This window comes from Pleurodeles waltl, chromosome 11, assembly GCF_031143425.1.
Source record: "Pleurodeles waltl isolate 20211129_DDA chromosome 11, aPleWal1.hap1.20221129, whole genome shotgun sequence".
NCBI classification, from domain to species: Eukaryota; Metazoa; Chordata; class Amphibia; order Caudata; family Salamandridae; genus Pleurodeles; species Pleurodeles waltl.
Genome location: NC_090450.1, coordinates 85,894,046 through 85,918,731, shown reverse-complemented (window position 1 = coordinate 85,918,731; position 24,686 = coordinate 85,894,046). Strand labels below are relative to the sequence as shown.

At 43.9% G+C, this 24,686-nt stretch overlaps 1 protein-coding gene across 8 annotated transcripts in view; it reads left to right on the top strand.

Annotated features, from left to right (window-relative positions):
• Positions 1–24,686, top strand: part of DLG1 (discs large MAGUK scaffold protein 1) — a 953,275-nt gene that overhangs the window by 336,060 nt on the left and 592,529 nt on the right. Inside the window, exon 1 of one of the 8 annotated variants that reach the window (XM_069213156.1) lies at positions 14,421–14,678. The exons of the other annotated variants lie outside the window; for them this stretch is intronic. Coding sequence (XP_069069257.1) covers positions 14,436–14,678 — 243 coding nt within the window. The 5' untranslated portion in view covers positions 14,421–14,435. Of the gene's footprint in view, positions 1–14,420; positions 14,679–24,686 lie in introns of those variants that run through there. 8 annotated transcript variants of the gene reach the window in all.

The window sequence follows — 24,686 nt, the reverse complement described above, 5'->3', positions numbered from 1 at the left end:
GCTGCCTTAAACACAGTAGGTGGTCAGAATAGTGGTGGGGGGGGGGGCGGGGGGTAGTGAGGGTGCCAAAAAGCCAGGTCTTCAAAGCCTTGTGGAAAGGAACTTCCAGGGGTAAAGTATTTCTGAGTCTGGGGTCCAGAAAAAAAGGGTACCAGGCACCTCAGCGGCATCTGCGAATCCTGGGGACCTTCAGTAAATGGGCTGATGAAGATCGAAGGGCACTCCCAGGGAGATATGGGGAGGCTAAAGATCTTAACAGAGAGGGTCCCTTGGTATTGATTGCCCTATGCATGACGCGAATGGAGTTAAACTGCACTCTACATTCCACAGGGATCAGTGTAGGTCTCTCAAAGCCTTGTTGGCCAAAAAATGTTTGGGAAATTTAACTAGGAGACGTGCAGCAGCATTCTGCATAATCTGCAGCCTCCTGAGAACATAATGTGACCTTAAAAACTGGGCCTTCCCATAGTCAAGAAGGGATAACACAACGGCCTGAACGATCACTCCTCCGGTGGTAACGGGAAGGAGGTTGAAAACCTTCTTCAGCAATTTCAAAATACCATAACAGCTGGCTGTGAGTTTTTTTGCTTGAAGATCCATAGTGAGGCTGGAATCAAGCCAGATCCTGAGGCTCTTTAGCGCATTTTTAGGAGTAGACAGATTACTCAAGACAGTCTGAGAAAGAACTTGCAACTGGATTTCTGAGATTGTTGCCCAACAACATAACTTCTATTTTATCTTCATTGAGTTTTAATTTGCATCCAGCCATCCAGCTGGCTTCCTCCTGAAGTCAAACATAAGTGACCAGAGTTTAGGTTCAGGGAGATTGACTTGACCAGCTGGTTGTCGTTGGCATAGGAAACAAACGATAGCCTGTGCAGTTGAACTATATCAACAAGAAGCTGTAATTGGAGATTAAGCAAGGTAGGGCTCTAGGAAGAGCCCTGGGGCACTCCACAACAGGACGAAAGGCTAACTGAGAAAGAGCTAATCCTGGCCCTAAAAGGAGTGATTTTGCAAGGAGGAGGAGATCAATCCAGTGCTCTGTCCCTAGTACTGAATTTTGAAATTCTCTTCAAGAGAGTAAGATGGTTTACAGCATTGAAGACTGCACTGAGATCCAACAGGATAATGGCTGCCAATCCTCCTTGATCCAGGAGACCCCTAAGTTCCTCGACCACTGCCAACAGCGCTGTTTCTGTACTGTGTAGAGAGCAAAAGCCCATCTGGGTTGAATGGAGGAGTTCCTTCGATTCAAGAAAAGCAGAGGGATTTTTGTTAACATATTTTTCCCTCCTCAGAGAGGTCTTAAGCACTACCTGCTGGTGAGCCCCTCCAGCAGTTTTTAGGTTTCACCTAGGCAGCACGTGTGCTCTATCCACTCTGTGGGCTTACAGCCTGCCTGTTGCTTTTGATTTGTTACTTTGGTTGTCCTCCGAAAAGGCTTACTTCCATGTCGTTAATCAGTTGTCTTGTCCCTTATTTTGTGTTGCTCCCTTCCATGGAACATGCCGCTATTACTTGTAGCCTTTCAATTCTGTGCATTTTTTAGTTTTGGTGTACTATTTTTTCATTTTTTCAGTCCCAGTCTTAGGAATGTAGCCTTACCTTCCTCTGTCATGTTTTTTTTTTTTTTTTTTTTTTTTAAAACATGCTCACCTGACGTATATTGTTTAACAAAGTAATTTCAAACAGCTTTGTAAAACTGCATTGAATGCGCTTTCAGAACATAACACGTTCACCCGACTTGAGCATTTTCCTAAACTAGGCTAGCTTTGTTATCTTGTTTAACTTATTCCCATCTGTTCCCTGTCTCTTGTCTGTCCCCTGCGTCTGTTTCTTCTCACATCTCCCTTTTTTAACTTTTTAAAATATATTTTTGATAGCAAGTAAAAAAAAAAACACAGTTGTGGCTCTTAAACATATCCACGTACCCATCTTTTCCAAATTTAACTTATCCTCACCCCTCCCTCCCTGTTTCATTTCATCCCGTTCTTGCTCTCCTTCCTTTATCACCTGCCCGGTCTCTTCAATGTTGACCAAAAATCTGCTATGAAGCTGCCAACCCTGGCTGCTTTATTGCGCTTTTTGACATCACTCACCGCCACCCAATTGTCAAAGCCAGTGAGCTTGCCTGTGGGTAAGTCCTATTGGCTTTGGCAAAGTTTTTTTTTTTTTTTTTTCTGTGTCGGACTGTGTTTATTGGAAGCACTCAGGGCTACAGACTGCAGTTCTCATGTGTACTCTGTGGGGATGGTGGGGTCTCTTGGCCAGACCTGACCGGATGGACCTAGCCACAGACTTTGCTGTTAGTTCTGGTGAATCCCTCGTCGTCATGTGTGCGCCATTGTATGTGGTGTAAACGCACATGGACTACTTTACACTTTTAGAAACTGACATGTATTGAGGTAGTTAGACGTGCACGAGAGGTGCATGAACTCTTCACACAGGGTGGGGGGGTTACTTGAAATGTTTGTGTACCTCTGAACTCCAGCAGAAGTCCACCAGAGTGACTGGTATTTTTATTTCCTGTACTGTGAGGCACTGGCATGATTTTTTGCTGTTTGTCCTGTGCATCACTACTTTTAGGTTTGTGTTGAGGTCAAAATCTTGTGTTTACTGGGAGCCATGTGTGAAGTGATTTTATTCCTACCCTCCCCACTGCTCTTCTTTGAGAGGAGCATTCCAGGTTTTGAGACCTGCCGTGCACTGCTTAATATTATTTGGTTGACCTGCCTAGAGCGTTAACTTTGTGTTCCCCTGTTTTAAGCAGTGTCCTAGTGGTAAATTAAGAGAGTTGAGTGGAGATTACTTTTTATTTGTTTTAAACTTTTAAGACACATGGAATGGTGAACTCCCGAAATAAAAAGCTTTTTCTGATGGATACAACTACCTGTGGATTCCTCACCTTTTGAATTCTCCCATGTGTGACATCCGACGGAAAATTTTCTTCCCAGCTCTCAATGTCGACGAGGACGTCACAATTGAACGGCTCTACACGACTCCGTCTGACGTCACCGTGCCGATAAGAGGTCCTCGCCGGCTTGCTGACATCAGTTCCCTTTTTTCCGTGCCTTCGGTGTTTTTCTCCTAGCTCTCGCTACTGTTGAAGGTGTTCCATCTAGTTTCTGGTTACAATGTCTCCTTCTAGGAAGTCGGGATTTAAGCCATGTCGAGAGTGTGGTGTTGCATGTCGGTTACTGACCCTCATGATGATTGCCTTTGGTGTTTGACCTCTGAGCATGATGTTGAAGAGTGTGTATCCTGCCAGAGCATGAATCCTAAGGCTCTGAAGGAGAGGGAGGTCAAACTTTTTGGCCAAGGCGAAGAAAGGACTCAAGAGTCATCACAGGTCTTCTTCTCACACTTTGTCCAAGAAACACAAGAGGAGACATCATCATGACTCTCGGCGTTGCTCGGCTCGGAGGTCCAGGTCTCCGTCTCGGCGGCTATGTGGGAGGTTAGTCCGACTGTGACTCTACAACCTCAGAGCCCTCAGGCTTCTCCGGCGCCGTCGGTCTTCGAGGTAGTTGCACCTCCAGAGAGTCCTCGATTTTCACCTGTGGCACAGGATTCGGATGCTCAGCAAGTGCAGGTGCAACATGGAGACCAGCGGTATCCTGCCTTCCCGGCTCCAGGAGTGGATCCGGCTGCATTTTTAAATACATTGTTTTGTATGTTTAATGCTATGGCCCCTGCTGGTGCACCGGCTGGTCCCACGGGTCCTTTAGCATTTTCGTTGGGCTCCCCGGCTCCTTACAAGGTGGCGCCATTTATGCCCTTCTATCCAGCCGATGACGCCGCCTCAGGGACCTGCGGTTCTGATGACGTCACCTTCTAGACATACGGCGCAGATCTCATCACCCCTTCATCAGACGCCAATGATGGAGCCTCAGGTGTCTATGGCACCGAATGGATCCGCTCCGGATTAGACCGAAGTCAGCCTTCTTCTCCTGTTCTGCGCCTTTCAGTTCTGAAGCCGGTGTCATCGACGTCGGCTAATTCTATGTTGACGCCGAGGTTAGAGGTCAGGCTGAGGTTGCGTAGAAAGGCTTTGAAACTTTTGGAGGAAGAAGAGTACCATATGCAGTTGTTGGAAGACCGGGAGATTGTGGAGCCCTTGGGGGAATAGCAAGGGCTGGATTCGGACAATGGGCTAGACACTTCCCCGGAATGGAACCTTTCTTCACCTGGGGAGTTTACGGAGGAGGCGGCCTCTTTCCATACTGTGATTAGGAAGGCTGTGAATTTTTTGGATCTTCCATTGCCTGCTGCAGAGGTCAAAACAAATATCTTGACTGAGGTCTTGCACCCTTCTTCTGCAGATCCATTGCTTCCGTTTAATGATGCTCATATGGAGCCTATCTGAGAGCTATAGAGGAAGCCTGTGTCGTCACCTGCTGTCAATAGTTCTGTGGCAAGGAGGTGTACAGAGTGGCACCTGGGGATCCAGGATTCTTATCAAAACATCCTACCCTGGAGAGTCTGGTTGTCCAGGCCTCTTGTTCCACACGGTCTGCACCAGGCTCCTTCCCTGTGATTCCGTCAGACAGGGAATCCAAAAGGATGGAGCAGTTGGCGAAAAAAACTTTTTCTTCTTGCAGTATAGCCCTCAAGGCAGCAAATGCTACCTGTATTCTCTGCTGATATGTGCATGGCCTGATGGATTCAGCTAGGGCTATGGTTCTGGACCTGCCGCAGGAGGTGCAGGGACAATTTGGAGAACTCCTGTTGGATGCTCAGGTTGCAGCAAAACAGATAATCCAGTCTGGTCAAGATTCTACAGACTCTGTGGCCAGGGCGATGGGTGGCTCTATTGCTACCAGGAGGCATGCATGGTTGAGGTCCTCTGTTTTTTCCACTGATGTACAGACTGCTCTCTTGGACTTGCCCTTTGATGGGGAAAAACTTTTTGGTGATAAAGCTGACTCTGCCTTTACAGCGCTTTAAAGACAGTCGGGCCACAGCAAAGTCTTTGGATCTGCAAGCCTCCTCTACTACCCCTTTCAGGTCCTTTCGGAGGTTCAGGGGGGTTGGGTGTGGAGCCGTTTACCGTGGGGGACCACAGTCCAACAGCCTACCAGCCTCCCTTATAGGTCCTTTAGAGGGCGAGGGAGGGTTCGGACAAGAGGGGCCACCCAGCAGCACCCTGCATCATCCTCTTCCTCTGGAGGACAACAACAAGGGAAGCAGAGCTAGTTTTCTGCCCATTTTCAATCACACTTCTCCTGTATGGGGAAGATGACATCTTTTTCTCCACGAGTGGAAGTGATTACAACAGACTCATGGGTTCTGAAAATTGTGAGGAAAGGATATGCTCTCCCTTTTCAGGAGTTCCCCCCCTCCCATCCCTCCCCGTCCCTCATTTTGTTCAGAAGACCATCTCCTGTTGTTGCAGTAGGAGGTTCTGATCCTGTTGTCAAAAGGTACAGTGGAGTTGGTTCCAGGGCAGGAAAGGGGTCAGGGTTGTTATTCAAGATACTTCCTGATTCCCAAGAAGGACGGTCGTTTGAGACCAATCCTGGACCTGAGGATTTTGAATTGGTTCCTCAAACAGGGAAAATGTAAGATGCTGACTCTAGCACAGGTACTTCTGGCGTTGAACAGAGAGGATTGGATGGTGTCTGTCGACTTGCAGGATGCTTACTGTCATATACCTATTCTCAAGTCGCACAGGAAGTATCTCTGTTTTGTGGTGGGGTCGCAACACTACCAGTTTGCGGTCCTTCTGTTTGGTCTTAATTCAGCACCTTGAGTTTTCACTAAGGTGATGGCAGTGGTTGCAGCAAGTCTCAGAAGGAAGGGGACATCAGTATTCCATTACCTGGACGATTGGTTGATCAAATCAAGACTCCAGAGCTTGTGTTGCATCACTTGCAGATGACAAGTCAGTTGTTGTTCAGTCTGGGTTTTACGATAAACGTACCCAAGTCTCACCTGGAGCCCTTTCAGCGCCTCCTTTTCATAGGGACAGTATTGGATACTACATTGAATCGGGCCTATCCCTGCCTCAGCGGATTCAGGACATCCAGGTGTTGATTCCAATGTTTCAAAATGGAACGGTTGTTCCATTCCTCAAGGTCCTGCGCCTGCTCGGTCTGTTCGCTTCTTGCATTCTGTTTGTCGCTCATGCACGTTGGCACATGAGGGCTCTCCAGTTGTGCCTCCGCAAGCAGTGGTTTCAGCACAAAGGGGATCTTGAGGAGTCAATAATGATCTCCAGAGACGCTGCAGCAGATCTACGATTGTGGGTTGTGGATGGCAACCTTTCTCAAGGAAAGCCGTTTTCACTGCTGCCTCTGGTGGCCACGGTCATGACGGATGCTTCCACTCTAGGGTGGGGAGCTCATCTGGGGGACCTGGAGATCAAGGGTCGTTGGTCTCCAGTGGAACAGACTTTTCATATCAATATGTTGGAATTGCGGGCAATACGTCTGGCTCTCAAGGCCTTCCTCCCATCCCTTCAGTTCAGGTCCTGACGGACAACAGTACTGCGATGTGGTGTATATAAACAAGCAGGGTGGAGTAGGGTCATATCTTCTCTGCAGAGAAGCTCTGCGACTCTGGTCCTGGCTTCGGGACCATCGTATTTGCTTGGTAGCGAATCATCTGGCCGGAGTGCTCAACGTACGTGCGGACACTCTGTCGTCATTTTTCGGCCGATCACGAGTGCCGTCTCCATCCGGATCTGTCCCTGCACAACTTTCAGATGTGGGGTTTTCCAAGGATAGATCTGTTTGCCACTCGGGAGAACACGCACTGCCAGTCATTCTGCAGCCTCCAGTATTCGGTGTAAGGAGCGTTTCAGATCTCTTGGTGCAACCAGTTGCTTTACGCATTTCCCCCTATACCCTTGATCCCTCGGGTTCTGAGGAAGATTCACCAATATCGGGATCAAGTCATTTTAATAGCACTGGATTGGCCAAGAAGGGTGTGGTATACAGACCTTCTCCAACTCTCGCTGTGCCCTCCACTCTGTCTCCCTCTCAGGGCATACCTCATCTCTCAGTCGCAGGGGCAGGTTCTACACCCCCACCTCCAGAGCCTGCACCTTCATGCCTGGAGATTGAACAGGGCAACCTGAGTTCTTTCTCTCTCCCACCAGAGGTAGTGGATGTTATTCTATCGGCCAGGCAACACTCCACTAAGACCGTTTATGCTGGCAGGTGGGCATAGTTCGTGGCTTGGTGTGGAGAGAAGCAAATTGGTCCTTTGAGGGCCAACTTCTCCGATGTTTTGTTGTTTGCTTTAGCGTTCGCACAGAAGGGTTGTGCAGTTGCTACTGTTAAACGCTATTTGGCGGCACTGTCAGACATTCTTTGCCTCCCAGATCAGCCCTCCTTGTTTAAATCACCTATTGTTATTAGCTTCTTAAAGGGTTTAACTAGCAGGTTTCCTCCCACTCCTTTTCATATGCCTCAGTGGGATCTGAATCTAGTTTTAACTTTTTTAATGAGGTCACCATTCAAACCCATGCATTCTTGCCCGCTAAGGTTTCTAGTTCTTAAGACGTTTTTTGTGATAGCTATAACCTTGGCTAGGCGTGTGGGTGAGTTTCAGGCTCTTTCTGTTAAACCCCCCTTTACCTTATTCTTTCCTGATAAAGTGGTGCTGAAAACCAGGGCGGCTTTCCTACCAAAAGTTGTTATTCCTTTTCATATGGGGCGGATCATTACCCTTCCATCTTTCTACCCTCCTCCTCACCCCTCGAAGGAGGAAGAGAGGCCACACCGTTTTGACCCCAAAAGGGCTCTCAGTTTTTATATTGAGAGGACGAAAGACTTTCGCCTGGAGGACCAACTTTTCGTGGGATATATTGGAAAGAGGAAGGGCAGTGCGGTCCATAAAAGAACAATCTCCCGGTGGGTCATTCTTTGTATCAAGGTTTGCTACTCATTGGCAAAGAAGGTTCCCCCTGAGGGTATTAGAGCCCACTCCACCAGGGCTAAGTCCGCCACTTTGGCCCTGGCGAGGGGGGTTCCGGTGTTGGATATTTGCAAGGCAGCAACTTGGGCATCCCTCCACACCTTCGCAAAGCATTACTGCTTGGACTTGGAGGTTAGGGGGGATGGCCATTTTGCACGATCTGTATTGCCGGATTTCTTGGTGTAGCCAGTCAGGCACCGACCTCAGAGTGCGGTACTGCTTTAGGACTCTATAAGGTGAGGAATACTCAGGTAGTTGTATCCATCAGAAGAACAAGTTACTAACTTTCGGTAATGCTTTTTCTGGTGGATACACTAGCAACCTGTGGATTCCTCACAGAAAACACCTGTCTCCCCGTTGCCTGTCTGGTTACACTAAGATGTTTGTTTTACAAGTGTATATAGATTTTGGTAATTATGTGTATATATAAATGATGGTTTTGATTCTATGGCATCATTGTGGTTTTATGTATATATGTATTCAATGAAGCTATTGTGAGGTCAGTTTTCACCTGTTCGCCTCAAAGGCAAGTAAAAAATGGGTGAAACTGACGTCAGCACGTCGGCGAGGACCTCTTATTGGCACGGTGACGTCAGACGGAGTCGCGTGGACCCGTGCAATTGTGACGTCCTCGTCGACGTGGAGAGCTTGGAAGATTTTCAGTTGGATGCTGGCGCATGGGAGAATTCATAATGTGAGGAATTTACAGGTAGCTAGTGTATCCACCAGAAAAAGCGTTACCGAAGGTAAGTAACTTGTTCATTAACCATTTAGCTGCTGGGATTAACCCCGAGCCTTTTTTTTGGCTATTTGAGGAAGTTCTCACTTAGGCCTTCATAACTTTTTGTCCACATCTGCTCCCACGCCAAATTTGCTTAATTTTTTTTCCAACATCCTAGGAATTCTATAGGTACCCAGAGTTTGTGAGTTCCCCTGGAGGAGACCAAGAAATCAGCCAAAATACGGCTAAAATTTCGTTGGTTTAAAAAAAAAAAAAAAAAAAAAAAAAAATTGGGGAAAAAAGGGCTGCCGAAGAAGGGTTGTTTTTTTTTGCCTGAAAATGGCATCAACAAAGGGTTTGCGGTGCTAAAATCACCATCCTCCCAGCTTTCAGGAACAGGCAGACTTGAATCAGAAACCCACATTTTTCAACACAATTTTGGCATTTTACTGGGACATACCCCATTTTTACTATTTTTTGTGCTTTCAGCCTCCTTCCAGTTAGTGACAGAAATGGGTGTGAATCCAATGCTGGATCCTGGAAAGCTAAACATTTCAGAAATGTAGACAAAATTCTTCATGGTCATTTGTGTAGATCGTATAAGGTTTTCCGACAAACTAACAGCTGAAATAAAAATAAATATTGAAACAGAGGTGAAAAAACAGCCATTTTCCTCCATGTTTTACTCTGTAACTGTTCCCTGTGATGTCAGATTTTTTAAAGCAATAAACTGATACGTCTGATGGACTCTTCTTGTTGCGGGGTTATATAGTTCTTGTAGGTTCATCATGAACTCTAGGTAACCAGAGCCAATAAATGAGCTGCACCTTGCAATTGGTTTTCATTCTGTATCAGGTATACAGCAATTCATTTGCTGAAATATAAAGAGTGAAAAATAGGTATCAAGAAAACCTTTGTATTTCCAAAATGGGCACAAGATAAGGTGTTGAGAAGCAGTAGTTAATTGCACATCTCTGAATTCGGGGGTGCCCATACTAGCATGTGAATTACAGGGCATTTCTCAAATAGATGTCTTTTTTTACACACTATCTTACATTTAGAAGGGACAAAATGTAGAGAAAGACAATGGGCAATAACACGCGTTCTGCTATTCTGTGTTCCCCCAAGTCTCCTGATAAAAATGGTACCTCACTTGTGTTGGTAGGCCTAGTGCCCGCAACAGGAATAGATCACTAACAGTCAATGTTGGTCCTTACATGAGGGCAACTGTTGACCCTGGGATGATCCATTCCTGACGCAGGCACTAGGTATAAGCACTCAAGTGGTGTAGCGTTTTTATCAGGACAGGTGGGGAAACACTGGGTGGTAGGAATTTTGTGGATCGCAGCATATTCCTGTAGTTTGTGTGACAGAAATGCAGGAATAAAATTGAGTTTTTATTCAACATTTCACCTTTGCAGGGTATTCTGGGTAGGAAAACTTTGGGGAATCCACACAAGTCAGACCTCTGTGTACTCCCCCCGGATGTCTAGTTTCCAGAAATGCCTGGGTTTGGTAGGTTTCCTTATAAGGCTGCTGAGCCCAGGACAAAAAACGCAGGTGCCTGCCTTACAAAACCAGGTTGTTTGTGATAGATAATTTTGATGTCTCCACAATACGATTTTGGCGGTGGAATTTGGGGCTGAACTGAATTGGGGAGCTCCCAAGGGAGCGCACTCTGTGCTTGCCGCCGCATGCATCTACTCTCTGGTTTTTGGCTAACCCGCTAGTGTCCCTCTGCACAGACTGCAGGACTGTCCTCATCACCTCCTGCATAATCAATGGAAGAGTAGTTATTGAATGGGACTCCTCCAACTGAAAATTGACTCCCAGAGTCTGCGCCATTGTCCTATCCCTCAGATGCTGTCTCAGTATCTGCTGTCTGTCTCTGATCCTATGTCAGAGCTATCCTCTATAACCCGAGTGAGGGCTTGAGCAGCAGTCATCCAACGAGATGCCATCTCTGCTACTGCCTAAACTGTTGCTCTAAAACACTAGCCTACATAGACAGTCACAAAATTGCGGTTGGGTGGGTATGTGTGAGAGATACGTGCAACAGTAGATGTCACCTTACCTTCGCTTCTTCCCTCAATTAGCACGTTCTTTCAAGACACTCAAAAGAAATCCCTGGTGTCTAGTGGGGGTTTCCTGGCCCTCAATCGCAGCAGGACAGAAAACACATTCAGGAAGGCCTCGTTTGAAAGGGGAGAGTCTCCCCTTTCAAACGAGGCCTTCCCGAACGTCGGGAAGGCCGTTTGGGGCTGTTTTTCCCCACTGGAGCAGGAAGCGGCCACAATGCCGCTTCCTGCTCTGATGAAGAAAACCAACATTGATGTCAGCGTGCCGGAAAGGGGCTGGGGGGGGGGGGGGGTAGGGGCACAGAAGATCTTCTGTGTCTCCCAGGGTATTTTTCAATAATAAAAAAAATCCTCGGGTGCAGCGCATCCGAGGATTTTTTTTTAACCCCCTCCCTGGTATGACCAGCACCAGGGAGGTAGTGTTGGTTGACGACCACACCAAAGAGGTTAAAAGACGCCCTAGTTTGGAAAGTATATTTATTTCATGGAGCCCAGTCTTATGTGGCATGTACGCCACAACCACGGGCTGGTGCAGTAGCCTTCGTTCACTATGTGTATCTGTTGAGGGAGTTGTGGGGTCATTCTGTCCTGGTGGGACTCAGTGTTTGGTATAGGCACAGAGAGATTCAGTGGTTTACCCAGAATCGCAGGATGTTGAGCAGACGCTGAGACTTGTACCTGGTTCCACAGTTCCAAAGTCAGGAGCTCTGGCCCTTATGCCACAACCTGTCCCCAGGGTTTCAGCTGAGATTACAGACCGACTTGTGCAATGATTAACTAATTTTAAAGACCTAGCTTCATGTTTATAAGTTGCTGTTGGGTTTTATTCTGCACTGCCTGTGCAGTAATATGAAGATGTTTGACTGTGTAATGTTAATAATTGAATTAGGGCTTTTCTAAGTTCTGTGGTCATTGTAAATCGGTGTAAACACATGTTTTGATTTGTGGTCCTTTTATACTATGCGGTCTAGAATTAGGGTTATTTTTAAGAGGCAGCGCATTTTGTTGATATCAATAAGTATGGCCTTTTCTTACTTATGTGCTGTTTCCTGGTCAATATTAGAATTGTTAGCCCTGCATCATTTATCAAATTTCCATAACTGCAGGACCGAAAAACATTAATTGGCTGATTCTTGTGCCTTTTAAATATTGAGTGGGACTTCACTGAGGAACTGGCCTATTAAACATTTTTTAATTTTTTTCAGTTGTGAACAGTTGGATGTTTGTAGATGATGATGTTTCTTTTCAAAAGTGTGTTTGATTTGGCATAGACAGAAAACCAATTTTTATTGTAATGGCTGACTGGTTCAGCTACTTCAATCGCTTCTAGCTCCCTGTTCCTTAGTTGCATAATTGTAGTATCATGTTGCCTGTGTATTCAGTTCACACACTTAACCATGTGCCTTTATTTTTCACACTACAGGTCATTTGTGCTCTTGCTCAATGCTTATGACCTTTTATGTAGGATGCGGAAAAGAAAGTGCTATAATGCGGTCAACTGTGGCTGAATCACAGCACTTTTTTCTTGACTTTAAACCCTGTTGCACAGCAGCTTAAGACTGTTTAGTAGTGAAATATAGCAATAGTAGTGGTTAAGTGGGTTCCCTAGGCCTTTTGGCCCCTGTGTCACTGTACCATTCAAATCAAGACCCTGGCTCCTGCAGGGTAACTGCACTTGTGACTGTTTGATTAGTAGTAAAATATAGCAATAAATGGTGTTCACTTTGTGTCCTAGACCTTTTGCCTCCTGTGCCACTGCACCTGCTGTACCATTCAAACCACAACCCTCGTGCCTGCAGGGTAATTGAGTTTGTGACTGCTTGTTTAGTAGTAAAATACAGTAATCTGTATACAGTGGGTTTCCTAGACCTTTTGACACCTGTGCCACAGCACCTGCTGCCCCATTTAAATAACGACCATAGTGCCTGCCAGGTAATTGCTTGTGTCACTGAATGTTTAGTAGTAAAATATAGCAATAATTGGTGTTCAGTGAATTTCTTGGAGCTTTTGGCACCTGTGCCACTGCACCTGCTGCACCATTTAAACCACGACCCTAGTGTCTGTAAGGACAAATGAGGAAATTGTTTATATCCAGTAACATATGTATTATGAAAAAGGTACAGTTGTAGATGGAATACTTAATTAGTGTGTAGCTAAACATAAAAAAAGCCTTCATCAAAAAGGATTCATCATTACAATGAATTTTTACAAATCTAAATAATCTTGTTAGATTACATCATAGACTGCAATAAAAGACTGCCTAATAAAAGAAAGGACAGGAAGAAGTGGGGAATGGGGTAGTTTTCTATGTATGATTTACCATCTACCTTGCAAACTGCATTGGTACATTAAGACAAGTGTTTGGGAACATCCACAGGTAGCCCTATAAATCGGGTATATTAGTTAATGCCTGTGATACCTTACAGTTCCTCTACTAATGTTCAGGAAGGATGACACAAGGAAAGGCTACATGATAATGTTTACTAATATATTTAATAAATAAACACAATGTTGAAATGAATATTTTATTCCACTGTTAGTTTATTTTAGAATCGCGATGTTTACCTCGGCGAACTAGTTTATTTGGATTGCAAGAATGATCTTTTAGACCACGTTTTCCGTGAGAAGGGTTTTATACTAGGACCTTGCCGACCCTTGTCCTGTACCTAAGGAAGAAGAGTTGTGCGTCACGGATGGAGGGCCCTCTGAAGCGGTCTGGGGCGTAGGTTGAGACAGCGCAGAAATCTGCTTGCTGTCTGTTAGAGTTTAATTGACTGCTAATGTAATCTGGTATAGATGTGTGCGTGTAATGGGTCTAATGTTGTCAACATTAGATATAAAGAGCTGGCGTGTGTCAGATTTGTCTGTGCCTTTTTCTCTTCCTTAATGCCGAGAGCTCCCTAACAAGATTAACCACCAACATGCGGGTGAGGATGGCTGCAGTCCATTTAAAATTACCCATTAGCTCTTTTTCAAAGCCAAATCATTGCTTGATGCAATATGTTTCCAGGAATAGTGCACAGCCTTTTCCTGTGCAAGTTTGAGTGTTCTGCCTTTTAACGTGAACCGCCAAACCAGTGCAGTTACAGTATACTTTCTGTTGTGCTCCAGCTATGTTTATAATTAATGCATGCTTTTCGATTGTCAAGGTTTTTTTTTTTTTTTTTTTTTTTTTTTTACACTTGAGGCAGTGATCGAGACTTCGTAATTCATATCTCCTCGCCCCGCCCCTCTTCCTTTCTCCCCATCACATACACACACTCGGGCCATTAGACCAGGCAGCCCCAGAGAGCCTTGGTTGGCAAGTGCTTGGAGCATCCTACCTGCTCCTCGACCTCACTTCCTGCTTTTCAGACTGGCTAGTTATCAGCTCACAAAAGAACAACAGCTTTTCATCTCCGCAGTCCGGGCTCATCGGATCCTCATGAAAGAGAAAACCAAGCTAGATTGCCTCCTTGGACTGCAGTAATGAGCTCTGCCTTTCAAACAAGGACCAGGTACAGGGGAGGAGGGTAAACCGATCCTGCACCGCCAGCCAGAGCAAAGCGGAGAAGAAAAATGCCCAGCATTTATAGAGCTTTTCTGTCCCTGTGATTTGCGAGCGATGCTGCTGTAATTCTAGCCGCAGCTCTCCTGCTCATTCACCGCGCTGCAGCTGGTGGGGAGAAGTAGAGCTTGCCTGCCTGGCAACCACCTGCAGAGCCGCAGAGATGAATTACATTTTTGGGAACAACACGCTGCTATACTCTCGCGGCAACCGAGGAGGAGGCGGCAACACTAGCTCGAGCCACAGCTCGCTAGGCCCCAAGTTCCCGAAGCCCTGGGCGCGCAGGGGCTCGTCCGAGGAGCTGCGCGCGGGCGCGGAGCCCTCGCGCTGGCAGCAGATCGTGGCCTTCTTCTCTCTCAGGCGTAGCTTCATTGACTGCATCTCCGTGGCCGCCAGCTCCGCCCAGGTAACGCGCCACTTGTTGAAGCCGCTCTGTCGCCGGGCCCCGAGCAGGGCCACGGCACGTGCGCCCTCCGGTATAATGCGCTCGCGCCCTCCGGCGCCCGCCCGGCAGCGACGTCAATTCATTCACAACAATTGCGCAGGAAGTTCACACTCTGTATTGTGTACAGGGCGTTTGACTTGCATCACCCACTGTTGTTGTGATTGATGTGCTGATTGAGAGGCGGTATCTTTGGAAAACTGTGGGCCATCCTGTGCCCTGTACTTCGAAGGGAGCGCAGACAGATTTCGTCATTTTCTAAACTGGTGTAGAGATTTTAAACTTAAATAACAGTAATCATTGCCCCAAAGTCCAGACCTGGTTTATAAATAGTGAATACTCTTCTGTTGATAGAGTAGGTTTCATTGTGTGTACGCCACCGAGCATTTGTTGTGCCTTATCCAGTCTTTAGCAGTAGCGACACTTGTTTTGCCTGCCGCAATACACGTTTTATGTTTTTTGACACTAGATAGGGTGTGCATTTTTCGTTCATAATTCAAATGTTTCTGCCGTTTTTGGTAAATGTTTTTTAATTCTTTATATCATATTGCATGCTTTTTTAAAAATCTTTTCCCCTTGCAGAATTTGGAATTTGAGCACGCTTTTCATACAGGGATTACTGTTTGCATTCCCATCTGCTCCGCCGTCCCCATCCCTTTATTGCTTGATCGTTCTGCGAGAGTAATGAGGTTTTGTATTGCAGCTTAACGTGCCGTTATAAATTACTCAGATATTATTGAAAGGGAACGTGTGCAGATTGTTGGAGAAGGGAAATGAGTTTATATGTAGGAGTGAATGCTGACTTTATGTGACGGTAGGAAGATAGGCAACCACTGCAGAGAGTGTAGGAAGTAAGCAGATAAATCACTGGTCATTTTCTGTGCATGAAACAGACTATCTTGTTGTAAATGCTTTCGAATGGAGGCTGTGCTCCTAGATGTGTGTCTTAGATAGACAGACCACAATCAAGGCACGATTGAACTTTGTGGGTCTGCCAAGACCACCTTCCCAGCGGAACAGCATTTTAACATTTGGTTTGTGGCTCCTAGTGAAAGAAATGATGTTTGAAGTAAAGTGCATATCTGCTTTCACTTGCTGTCTGATTATGTTGATTTGCTCAAAGCAATAGTTAAACTGTATTTTCTGAAATATAGTATGATCTCTGGAAAAATACCTGTACCGAAAAATGCATTTTTATTTAGTAATCCTGAGCTTCTGTGCTGCTAGCTGACCCCTACCACCAGAAGACCGCCTAAGTCATACCAGGGCTATTGTTAGCCACTGCTTTTTTTTCTCTCTGACTGCTTCTCGGTAAAAACAAAACAAAAAACTTAACACTCCCCGTGTAAATGGACCACTCTTAACTACCGCTCTTTTATTTCATTATAAATTAATGGGTGCTAGTGGAAATTAAAAAAAAAAAAAAAAAAAAAAACTGCTAACTCTGGCCCTGAAAAATAACTCTTATGGCTTTCAGTGCGCATGGGTCTCAGCGCACATGCTAAGGGTATGTTTGTGTTGGGTTGTCCATAGGGTACACTCTAGAAATCGGAGATTATTAACAGTGCTATCTTTAGAAAGCCAGGCATGTAAGGACCTGGCTGTACTTATGAATGTGTGTCCTGGCCATTCTAGTATCGGAAGTTCTGGCACGTGGGCATGTCTACCAATTTCTCCGTAGGTTAGTCTTCCTCTCACCGTAGTATCCCTCCCCTTTAGCAGATCAGTGCAAGTGTTTAATTAAATGACTTTAAAAAAGGCCGCTTTTAAATCCTTTAATTCAGCCCCATGGCTACACAATGCGCTTAATATTTGGCTTCTTTGGTCTCTTATTAATTTAATAATGTTAGTGAAAATTGCTAATTTCTTCTGAGGAGAAGGAGTTGAATGATTTATTTCAGTTATATTTTTGCTGCAGGCTAGAGTTTAAATATTGCCCCCACAAACCTGATTGCCTCCTTACAGATAGTTATAGTTGCTGTGATTATCCATCCCAGTGGTACCCACTTAGGCATCTGAAGAATGATAGTCAATCTTGCCAGTTTTGAAACCAGAACCAGTGGCATTGAGAGCTATCTGCTGCAGATGCATACCACCACCAAGCTATTGTAGTGAGAGAGAAAAACACTCTTCTATTGTTCGGAGTAAGCGTCGTTTAAAATGTGTATGCATATGTATTGATGAATTTATATGATGGGTTACATGATGTATAAGTGATGGATTTATATGATGGGTTACACGATACCTATAACATTTCTTCCAGATTCTTTATTGTAGAGCGGACCAGTGGATGCAGCCCTCATTAAAACCTTAATGAAAATAAATGTAAGAATTACATTGTCTGGGGTGTGAATAACCACTGAGGTTTGATTAAGAGAATGTTTGTTACAGTGTTAACTTTGCAAGGAGCTAAAGTTTTAGCTGCCCAGAAGCTTAGACACACACGGATAAGGTCGGGGAATTATACCTCAGGACTCCTGATTCTGTAATGCCACTGCCAGGTGATCATTTATAAGACATGGCTTCTTAGTAAGCTTAATACCCTGCCAAAACGCAGTGGCCAGGGAGGTATAAACCGTGAAAACACGTGTAAAACCCTTTATAGTTAAATTATATTACAGCTTTATGTTTAAAAGACTAAAGCCTTATAAAATGTGGGTATACATTCTTGCACCCCACAAATTGAAGTCTAAACTTTATTTACATAGGATCAAAATCACTTGAATTGGTGAAAAAGGTAAAAATCAGGTAGTGAAAAAATAAAAACCATAGACAGTGAATAACTCTAAATATCAGTGGATTTTCTGTCCATTCCTTATAATCGCAAAGTTATTCTGTTTTGCCTTTTTTGATCAGTTATTATCAGGTTTTAAAATCACACTTCATAGTTGTATCCTCCCATCATTTGCACCTTTTGTGATGTCGGATTACTTTTGCCATAGTTGTGCACAAGTATATTGTAAAACAAAAAAGCGAGGAGTGTTAACTTGGAGCTGACACAAATTGCACCAGAGTTCAGTTCGGTTATATATATTTTTCTTATATTGTTTATCGTTTGCGTGTTATGGTTCTTCCAACTAGCTGGTCTGCTGGGTTCCTTTTTTTCTGGGAGTTTTTGTGTCTACATTATACTCTGTATTGCCATCCGTCTATACTCTGTTTCATTGCTTTGCATCCCATGCCTTTCCATTGATTCACTAAACAGTATCAGGTGGGGCCAAAGTCGCATGCTATTCACACACAGAACAGGGAATCACGTTACCACACAAACGCGTCTGGGATTACACAGTAGCTTTATTTTAAGAGAATAAAACAAAACAGTTAATCACGCCCTCTGACAGTCTCGTAACAGAGTGAGTTAAGCATGGAAGAGCATATTGGTGATTGGTAACCATTTCCATTTATTCATTTCTGAAAATGTTTGATACGCCTTCTGTTTTCTGAATGGTAATTTGTAAAAGCCTAACTTCTTTTTCAGATGTTGATTCGTTAATTGCAGCTTTAGATGTTATTGCTAATTTAGTTTGACAGTTACGTGTTAAGGTGTTAGCCTGCCTTTACATTTAAGCAGTATTCATAGAAGGGGGTGTAATTTATGATTCAGTGTGGTGGGCGACGCTGCAGATTTAAACCATGAACATAGCTGCAGATTGAAGTTTGAACATAGCTGTAGATTAAAGCAGTGTCGCTGGAACTGCAGAGTCAAACTGGCCTGTGCTGCTGGTTTTGACGGTGGCTTTGTAAAACTGATGTGGAGATCGGAATGTGATGGGTGCACTCAGTGATTTAGGTATGGACATCTAGGTTACTGTGTAGCTTGTCAGAATGTAGGCACAGTAGTCCAGAGAAATGTAGTTTACCACTTTGCATTTGTCAAGACTTGTGTAGGGCGGTGTTTTAAGCTCAGATCTTCCCATTTTCTTGTGGAAGAAGAGTGGTTTTCGTCTGAACAAGGTGAATGAGGCTTTGGTTGCCAAGTAAACATCTTATCTAGTGGGATGAAGGATTGTTGAGGAAGGCTGACGAGCATGCTGCTGCATCAGTCCAGTTTACTAATCACTAGTGAATCAATTAGTGATATGTACATTGACATGTGCATAATCCAAAAACGTATTCAACTTGCTGATGAGCGAAAGTGAATTACCTGGTAGTAACTAATATTTCAAAATGCATGGAGTGGTTAAAAAAATAATAGATTTCTTTGCTATGAAAGATAACAGCAACAAATCATGAGTACAGAGGTGGTGGACAAAACTCGGTTATGTGGTTACAGAATAAGAGTGGAAGTAGAGAACCTCGATTTCCGAGGCATTTCACAGTGATTATCAGTGGTGAGTGATCTATGCAAAGGGACAAGGTTGAAAGGAGATTTGTTTGTTGTCAGCATAGAGGTGGTGGGAGAAGCCAAATGAGATCACAATCCTAAGGAAGGTGGAATACAGAAAATTAAAGTGTACTTAAAGCCGACACACAAGGGTCTCTTCAACAATAAGAGGCCGGTGAGGATATCTTGGGGTCCCCATATTTAAGTGGGAGCAGTTGGATAGCAGTGCTGATTACTTTCAGGACTCCTTCATACATAAAGATGAGTCTGTTTCAACATTTTGTCTGTAGGGTTTTGTTGAAGTATTCGAATTATGTTGAATGCTGAAGTGGTGCAAAGTCCTCAAATTCAGTTTTAAGTGGATAAGTCTGGGAACTTAATCTCAATGGCTATTGACTTACCTTGTAGTGACTATAGTGTAGCATTGACTATAACTAATGTCCTTTCTTCGGATCCTCAAGAGCTCAGCCAGGTCCTTTGCTCAATATAGCAATAACATGATAATGTATTTTAAAGCATCAACAGTTGTGGACTTCTCTATTCTGCCTTTCTGCCTTCAGTCTCCTGAAACAGAATTAACTACATTTCCTTCTGCACAACCATGAACAATAGAGTTTCTTTTTCTCACCTCATAAATGCAGACTCAATTTCTTAATAGTTATTCTATTGAAATTCAGTGCTGTCCCACTCTCTCCCACGGTCAACTTTTTCGGCATTACTAGGATTCACCATAACTCAAATTTCACATTACAAGGTAAGTAAAACCTGCTGATTTCTTCTAACACTCTATCACAGAAATCAAGGGCCTTAACTCTACAGACTCGGAAAACAGCCAAATATGGTTTCTTTTTGTTCAGAGTAAACTGAGTATTATATTATCCTAGGAGCTGATCAACCAGTTCTGTTCCAGCCAAAGTAATAATTCACTCGGAATGAAGACTGATGACTCTCTCAACATAATCTGATCACATGACTCCTATACCTGAGCTCTATTGGATGTTTCTAAAGTCAGTGAGGCATTTCAAACTGTTCTGTCTTGCATTCACACCTGCCCACCAATACACCTTGCTTATCCAAACCGCTTCTCGTTTCTAATGGGTAGTACATCTCATAGTTCGTAACTCCCTTTAAATTTCGGCCCTCAGATTCGGGACTTATCTTGCCAGAAATGATCTTTCATAGAGCTCTGACTGCTGCTAAGAGCTCCTTACATCTGAGCTTCCAAACAAAGCCCTCTCTTCTTAGCTTCAATAAGCATCTAAAAATCCATCCTCATCTTTTCGAACAGATGCATCTCCTTCTTGCAAAATCTACAATTTTGTTCCAGATCACCTGTTTCTCTGCTGTACCCCATTGTTATTATACATAATACCTTTAGATCGTTCAGAAGTTTTCACCTGTGTATTGTTTTCTGTTTTTTTTTTTGCTTGGTTGCAAAGCAGTGGTTTCTCAGTTGCAATTTTGTTATCATTCCACGTTTTAACGTGCTGTTTGTCAAGCACCCTTACGATATTTAACACTGGAGCTTTAAATAAGCCTTTTAAAATAAATATCTGCTGTTATAAATGTATATATTCATTCTATTTTTTCTGATGAATGTTGAAGCTTCTGTAGAAATAATGGAAAACTCAGCAGATATTTGGTTATGACAAAGTACTGAATGAAGTAAGGTTATACATCACCAGCCTTTTCAGCTTAGGCAGTGGCAGATTACACGAGGGTTTGATGCTAGTAGTGGTGTCTAATGGTATTTCTCACCAACATTACTTGCAACATTATCAAACATTAGATGTGTTCAGGAGCTTTAATGCAATGGGTATAGGTCCCTGGTGTTCAGTTATCCCGTGCACCCAAGGAAAGAGGTGATTGCCTATTTTAAGTAAGGCGGAAGGGTAGTTTTGGCTTGCAGACTATCATTGAAAAACGGTTTGGTAAATGGATAAGAGCAGAACTGTGTTGTATTTAAGATTGATAGCCATAAAACCATTACTAGTACATTGTTAAAGCCCAAATCTGAGGCACAGATTAACTGCCAGCACATAGTCTCGCCATGTGAAACATCGACTTTCCACTCTGTTCAACATTTTCTGATTTTAAAAAGCAAAGAATGTATTCATTTGGTGACAGAGCTTACAGGCCAGCAGCTGATCTGCCTCTAAGGCTACCCTAGAATTACTGTTTCAGCCCTCAACTATCATACCTATCCTTGATACAGAAATTAAGCTCCAAAATGAAATAGTGGATCTGTTGCAGAGGTTCAGTCCTTTATGTGCTATTTTGGATTGCACCAAAACGACTGTCTGAGAATGTCGGCAGCAGAATATTCCTTTATTTACACAGCCCAGTAGAGCTAACCAAGTGTTTACCTTGCAGGCATTAATATTTAGACATCTACGTTATGCACGTGGTTACACTTTTCTCTACAGCCTCAGTATTTCGGTGTTACATCCTGATTGCAGACTGTAGAGTCTATCCAGTTAATCCACACGTTTATCCATTGAGTGTAACAGAACAGGGAGGTGTGGATACAGAACAAGAAAGGGATATAGGATAGAACAAACAGCAAGGGACTAGGCTCAGTATGGAGTAGTGGCAGACAGACAAGTTCAAATAACAAAAGCGATGGTATTATCAACTGAGTGAAAGGTGATGAGCAATGGACCAGTGGGTTCAAGGTCCATTAGTTCTGCGGAGCAGAAGTTCATAATAGTATAATCAAGGGATCAAAGCAGGTTTGGGAGTGGGGAGGGAGGTCATACTGTCACAAGGAAGATTATATGAGCAAGAAAGGGCAGAGACCGTAATGGGTAAATCCCAATAGGGTCATGGCACATTAGCAAATTACACAAATTTCATACTGTATGCAATGAAAAGCTCTGACATAATGGGTATGGACAAGAAGGCTATTTTGATAGAAAGGGAGATGACAAATCACTGTGTCCACGTCTGCTAGAGGGGTTGAGTGTATGTATGTGGTATTTCTATAGCACTTAACTAGCCAAAAGGAAGTGGAATGATGTTCTGGGTCAAAGACAGGGATACAGTCACAATTTGATTGGAGAGGTAGCTGGTTTCTGGAAGTTACAGTTTGCAGGGCTTAGGCTCGGGAAGGTTGAAGAATGGGAGGGCTCAACATCACTAGGTGAGTGAGTGAGTGGGAAGGGATGGACAGATCTCTGGGGTCCTTGATGGATGGGCTAGGGAGGGAATGCAGATACAAAGGGTAAGGAAGGGTTGGGGAATGGGTGGGACTGTTGAGGCGCTTACAGTTCAGATAGAAGGGATTGTACTGAAGGAAAATTCAGGCCCTGTGTAATTTGGTGGGAAGGGAGGTAGTACCATGGGCGAGAAGAGATGCTTAAAAACTGCTGATGGTACAGGTGTAGTGTTGTCCATAAAATGTCACAAAGGAGGATATGATTAGTGGAGCTGACTAACGCAAAGGTCCTGGCTCAGTTTGAGTGAGGCAGGAAAATATCACATCTACAGAGAACAGGTTAGATACAACAAACTTCCAGGATAAAAGTAAGGCCAGCTTTGGGTGTAAAACTCCAAAATGTAAAGAGTAAAGTAGAGATTTTGGGGGGAATGCAAGATAAATGGAAAATAGCAAGTGGGTGGGAAATACCGTAGCAGTACAGGGCCAGTAGCGATGGTGAGTGGGAGTGAACACAGTCAAGAGATCTCGAACAATGCCCTAGGACGTTAACAGGACTTGGAAAACCTACTCGGAGCATCCACCATTACAGAAGACCCGGAGTCACAATCTTCAACACTAACAGAGATGCTAACTCTACCAAGGCTGAAACCATATTCAGCCACTTACAGACTTACACCAACTAGCTGAGTCCATGGTCAGCTCAGAGTTAATGCAGTCAGAGTTAAAGAACCTCCTTACCTTCCTTCCCTTGGTTGACAGCAGAAAAAGTTCAACTCACCATATGTATAATGATCCCTTTATCGACACAAATGCAATTCAGAACTTAAACGAGATCCCAAAATGGAGCTGGACTCCTCTCTCCCCAAAATGGGCATTCAGCACTCTCACAACCACTGCCTACAAGCAGCCCTAACCAGAGTCTATACTGTAGGCTATATTATCAACACACGATCAAGAGCCCCACGTCCTTGCAACGCAAACTTTCTAGCACACAGCTTTCTACAAAAAAAAACTGCTTGAATGCCTCATCAATCCCACCATCTCCAGCAACGCAACGTGTGTGATTAGTTTGCAGCTGTGGTCGGATATCCAGTTAGGGTGGCCATAGCGCAGTGCAGAACCCCCCAGATGTCAAAGGAAGAAGAATGCAGACATCCACTCAGGCCCAAAGCACTCATATGTCCTTAAGTTTACATCATCTAAATCCATCAGTTTCCCCTACCAAGATCTTTCGAATAGTGAATATACCATATGCTGCATGTCTAATAGGTAGTCAAGAACCCAGTCAGAAGCACTCTACTACACGGTATGCCAGTGCACCACGCTGTCCTGCGAGTTATTGACACAGGTAGAAGTTTAGAGATAATGGACAGTTATCAAGGTGCCATGCAGCCCTACTTGGTGCCCCAAGAGGATCAGCCACATACATGAGACAGCACATCTTTTCATCTCAACGACATATGTCCCAGGACTGTTTAAGAGGAAGCCTCTGCAGTCACCCTACCCTCTTCAAATTAAAAACAAAGTCTGACTCACAGAACTGGTATTTCTGGTGATTTGGAGTCAGTCAAATAGTAAAACTACAGATTGCAAACTTTAGGAAGAAAGTGGGAGGGACACAGTCGTGCTCTCTTGGCAATATGATCATCAACTGAACACTTAGTCTCTATCGTAGGGGTGTCAGATATTGTTTAGTTGGGAAAACTGAAAATGCCCACCACCGGCCCCATGCATAGGGAAGTAGTGAACAACTTTGTCTCAAGTCCAACAATAAGGGATTCATAAACATAAATCAGCTGGGGTGAGCAACACTAAATACATTCTCTAGATATTAGGTGTAAAATATTCAGACATTAAACAACTATGCCAGCTTGAACTTTAGCCTGTTCCATAAGCTCTAAAATACCAGTGGTAAACCTGTGCGGAGTGGTTGTGTTTTCAGATCTGAGACAACCGGTGTCCTCCCTAGGCCTGGCGGATGCTTTTGTCTAACAACTTATTTTCATTACGCCACATCTTTTATATCAACATTATATTTACTTCATAGATGAGTCTGCATACTGGAGAGAGGATTTCCTCATGTTCGCCCTAATTTCAAGGAGACTACTTGACCTCATTTTCACTTCTAGTTAATTATAACATTTGGTGCTGAACAGTCATACCGGAGCCACCAGAGGACGAGTGACGTTGTACTGGAGTGTATATATCGCTAGTGACAAATATCAGAGTATAAGGATGCCGTTTATTTTTTCCTAGATAAATAGGTTCACATGTTACACTCAGTAAACAAGTACTGAATTAATATGACACAATTCGTCAGAGTTTGCAGATTACTTATACCGATGTTTTTTTTTATTAATGAGGCCAAACCATTTTTTCTCAAATTTCTCTAATAATATGGACTAATAATAGACGATAAAAAAAGTATGAAATATTCCAAGATTTAATGATCTCCACAGCACCCGCAAGCGTTCTGGTCCAAAGCAGT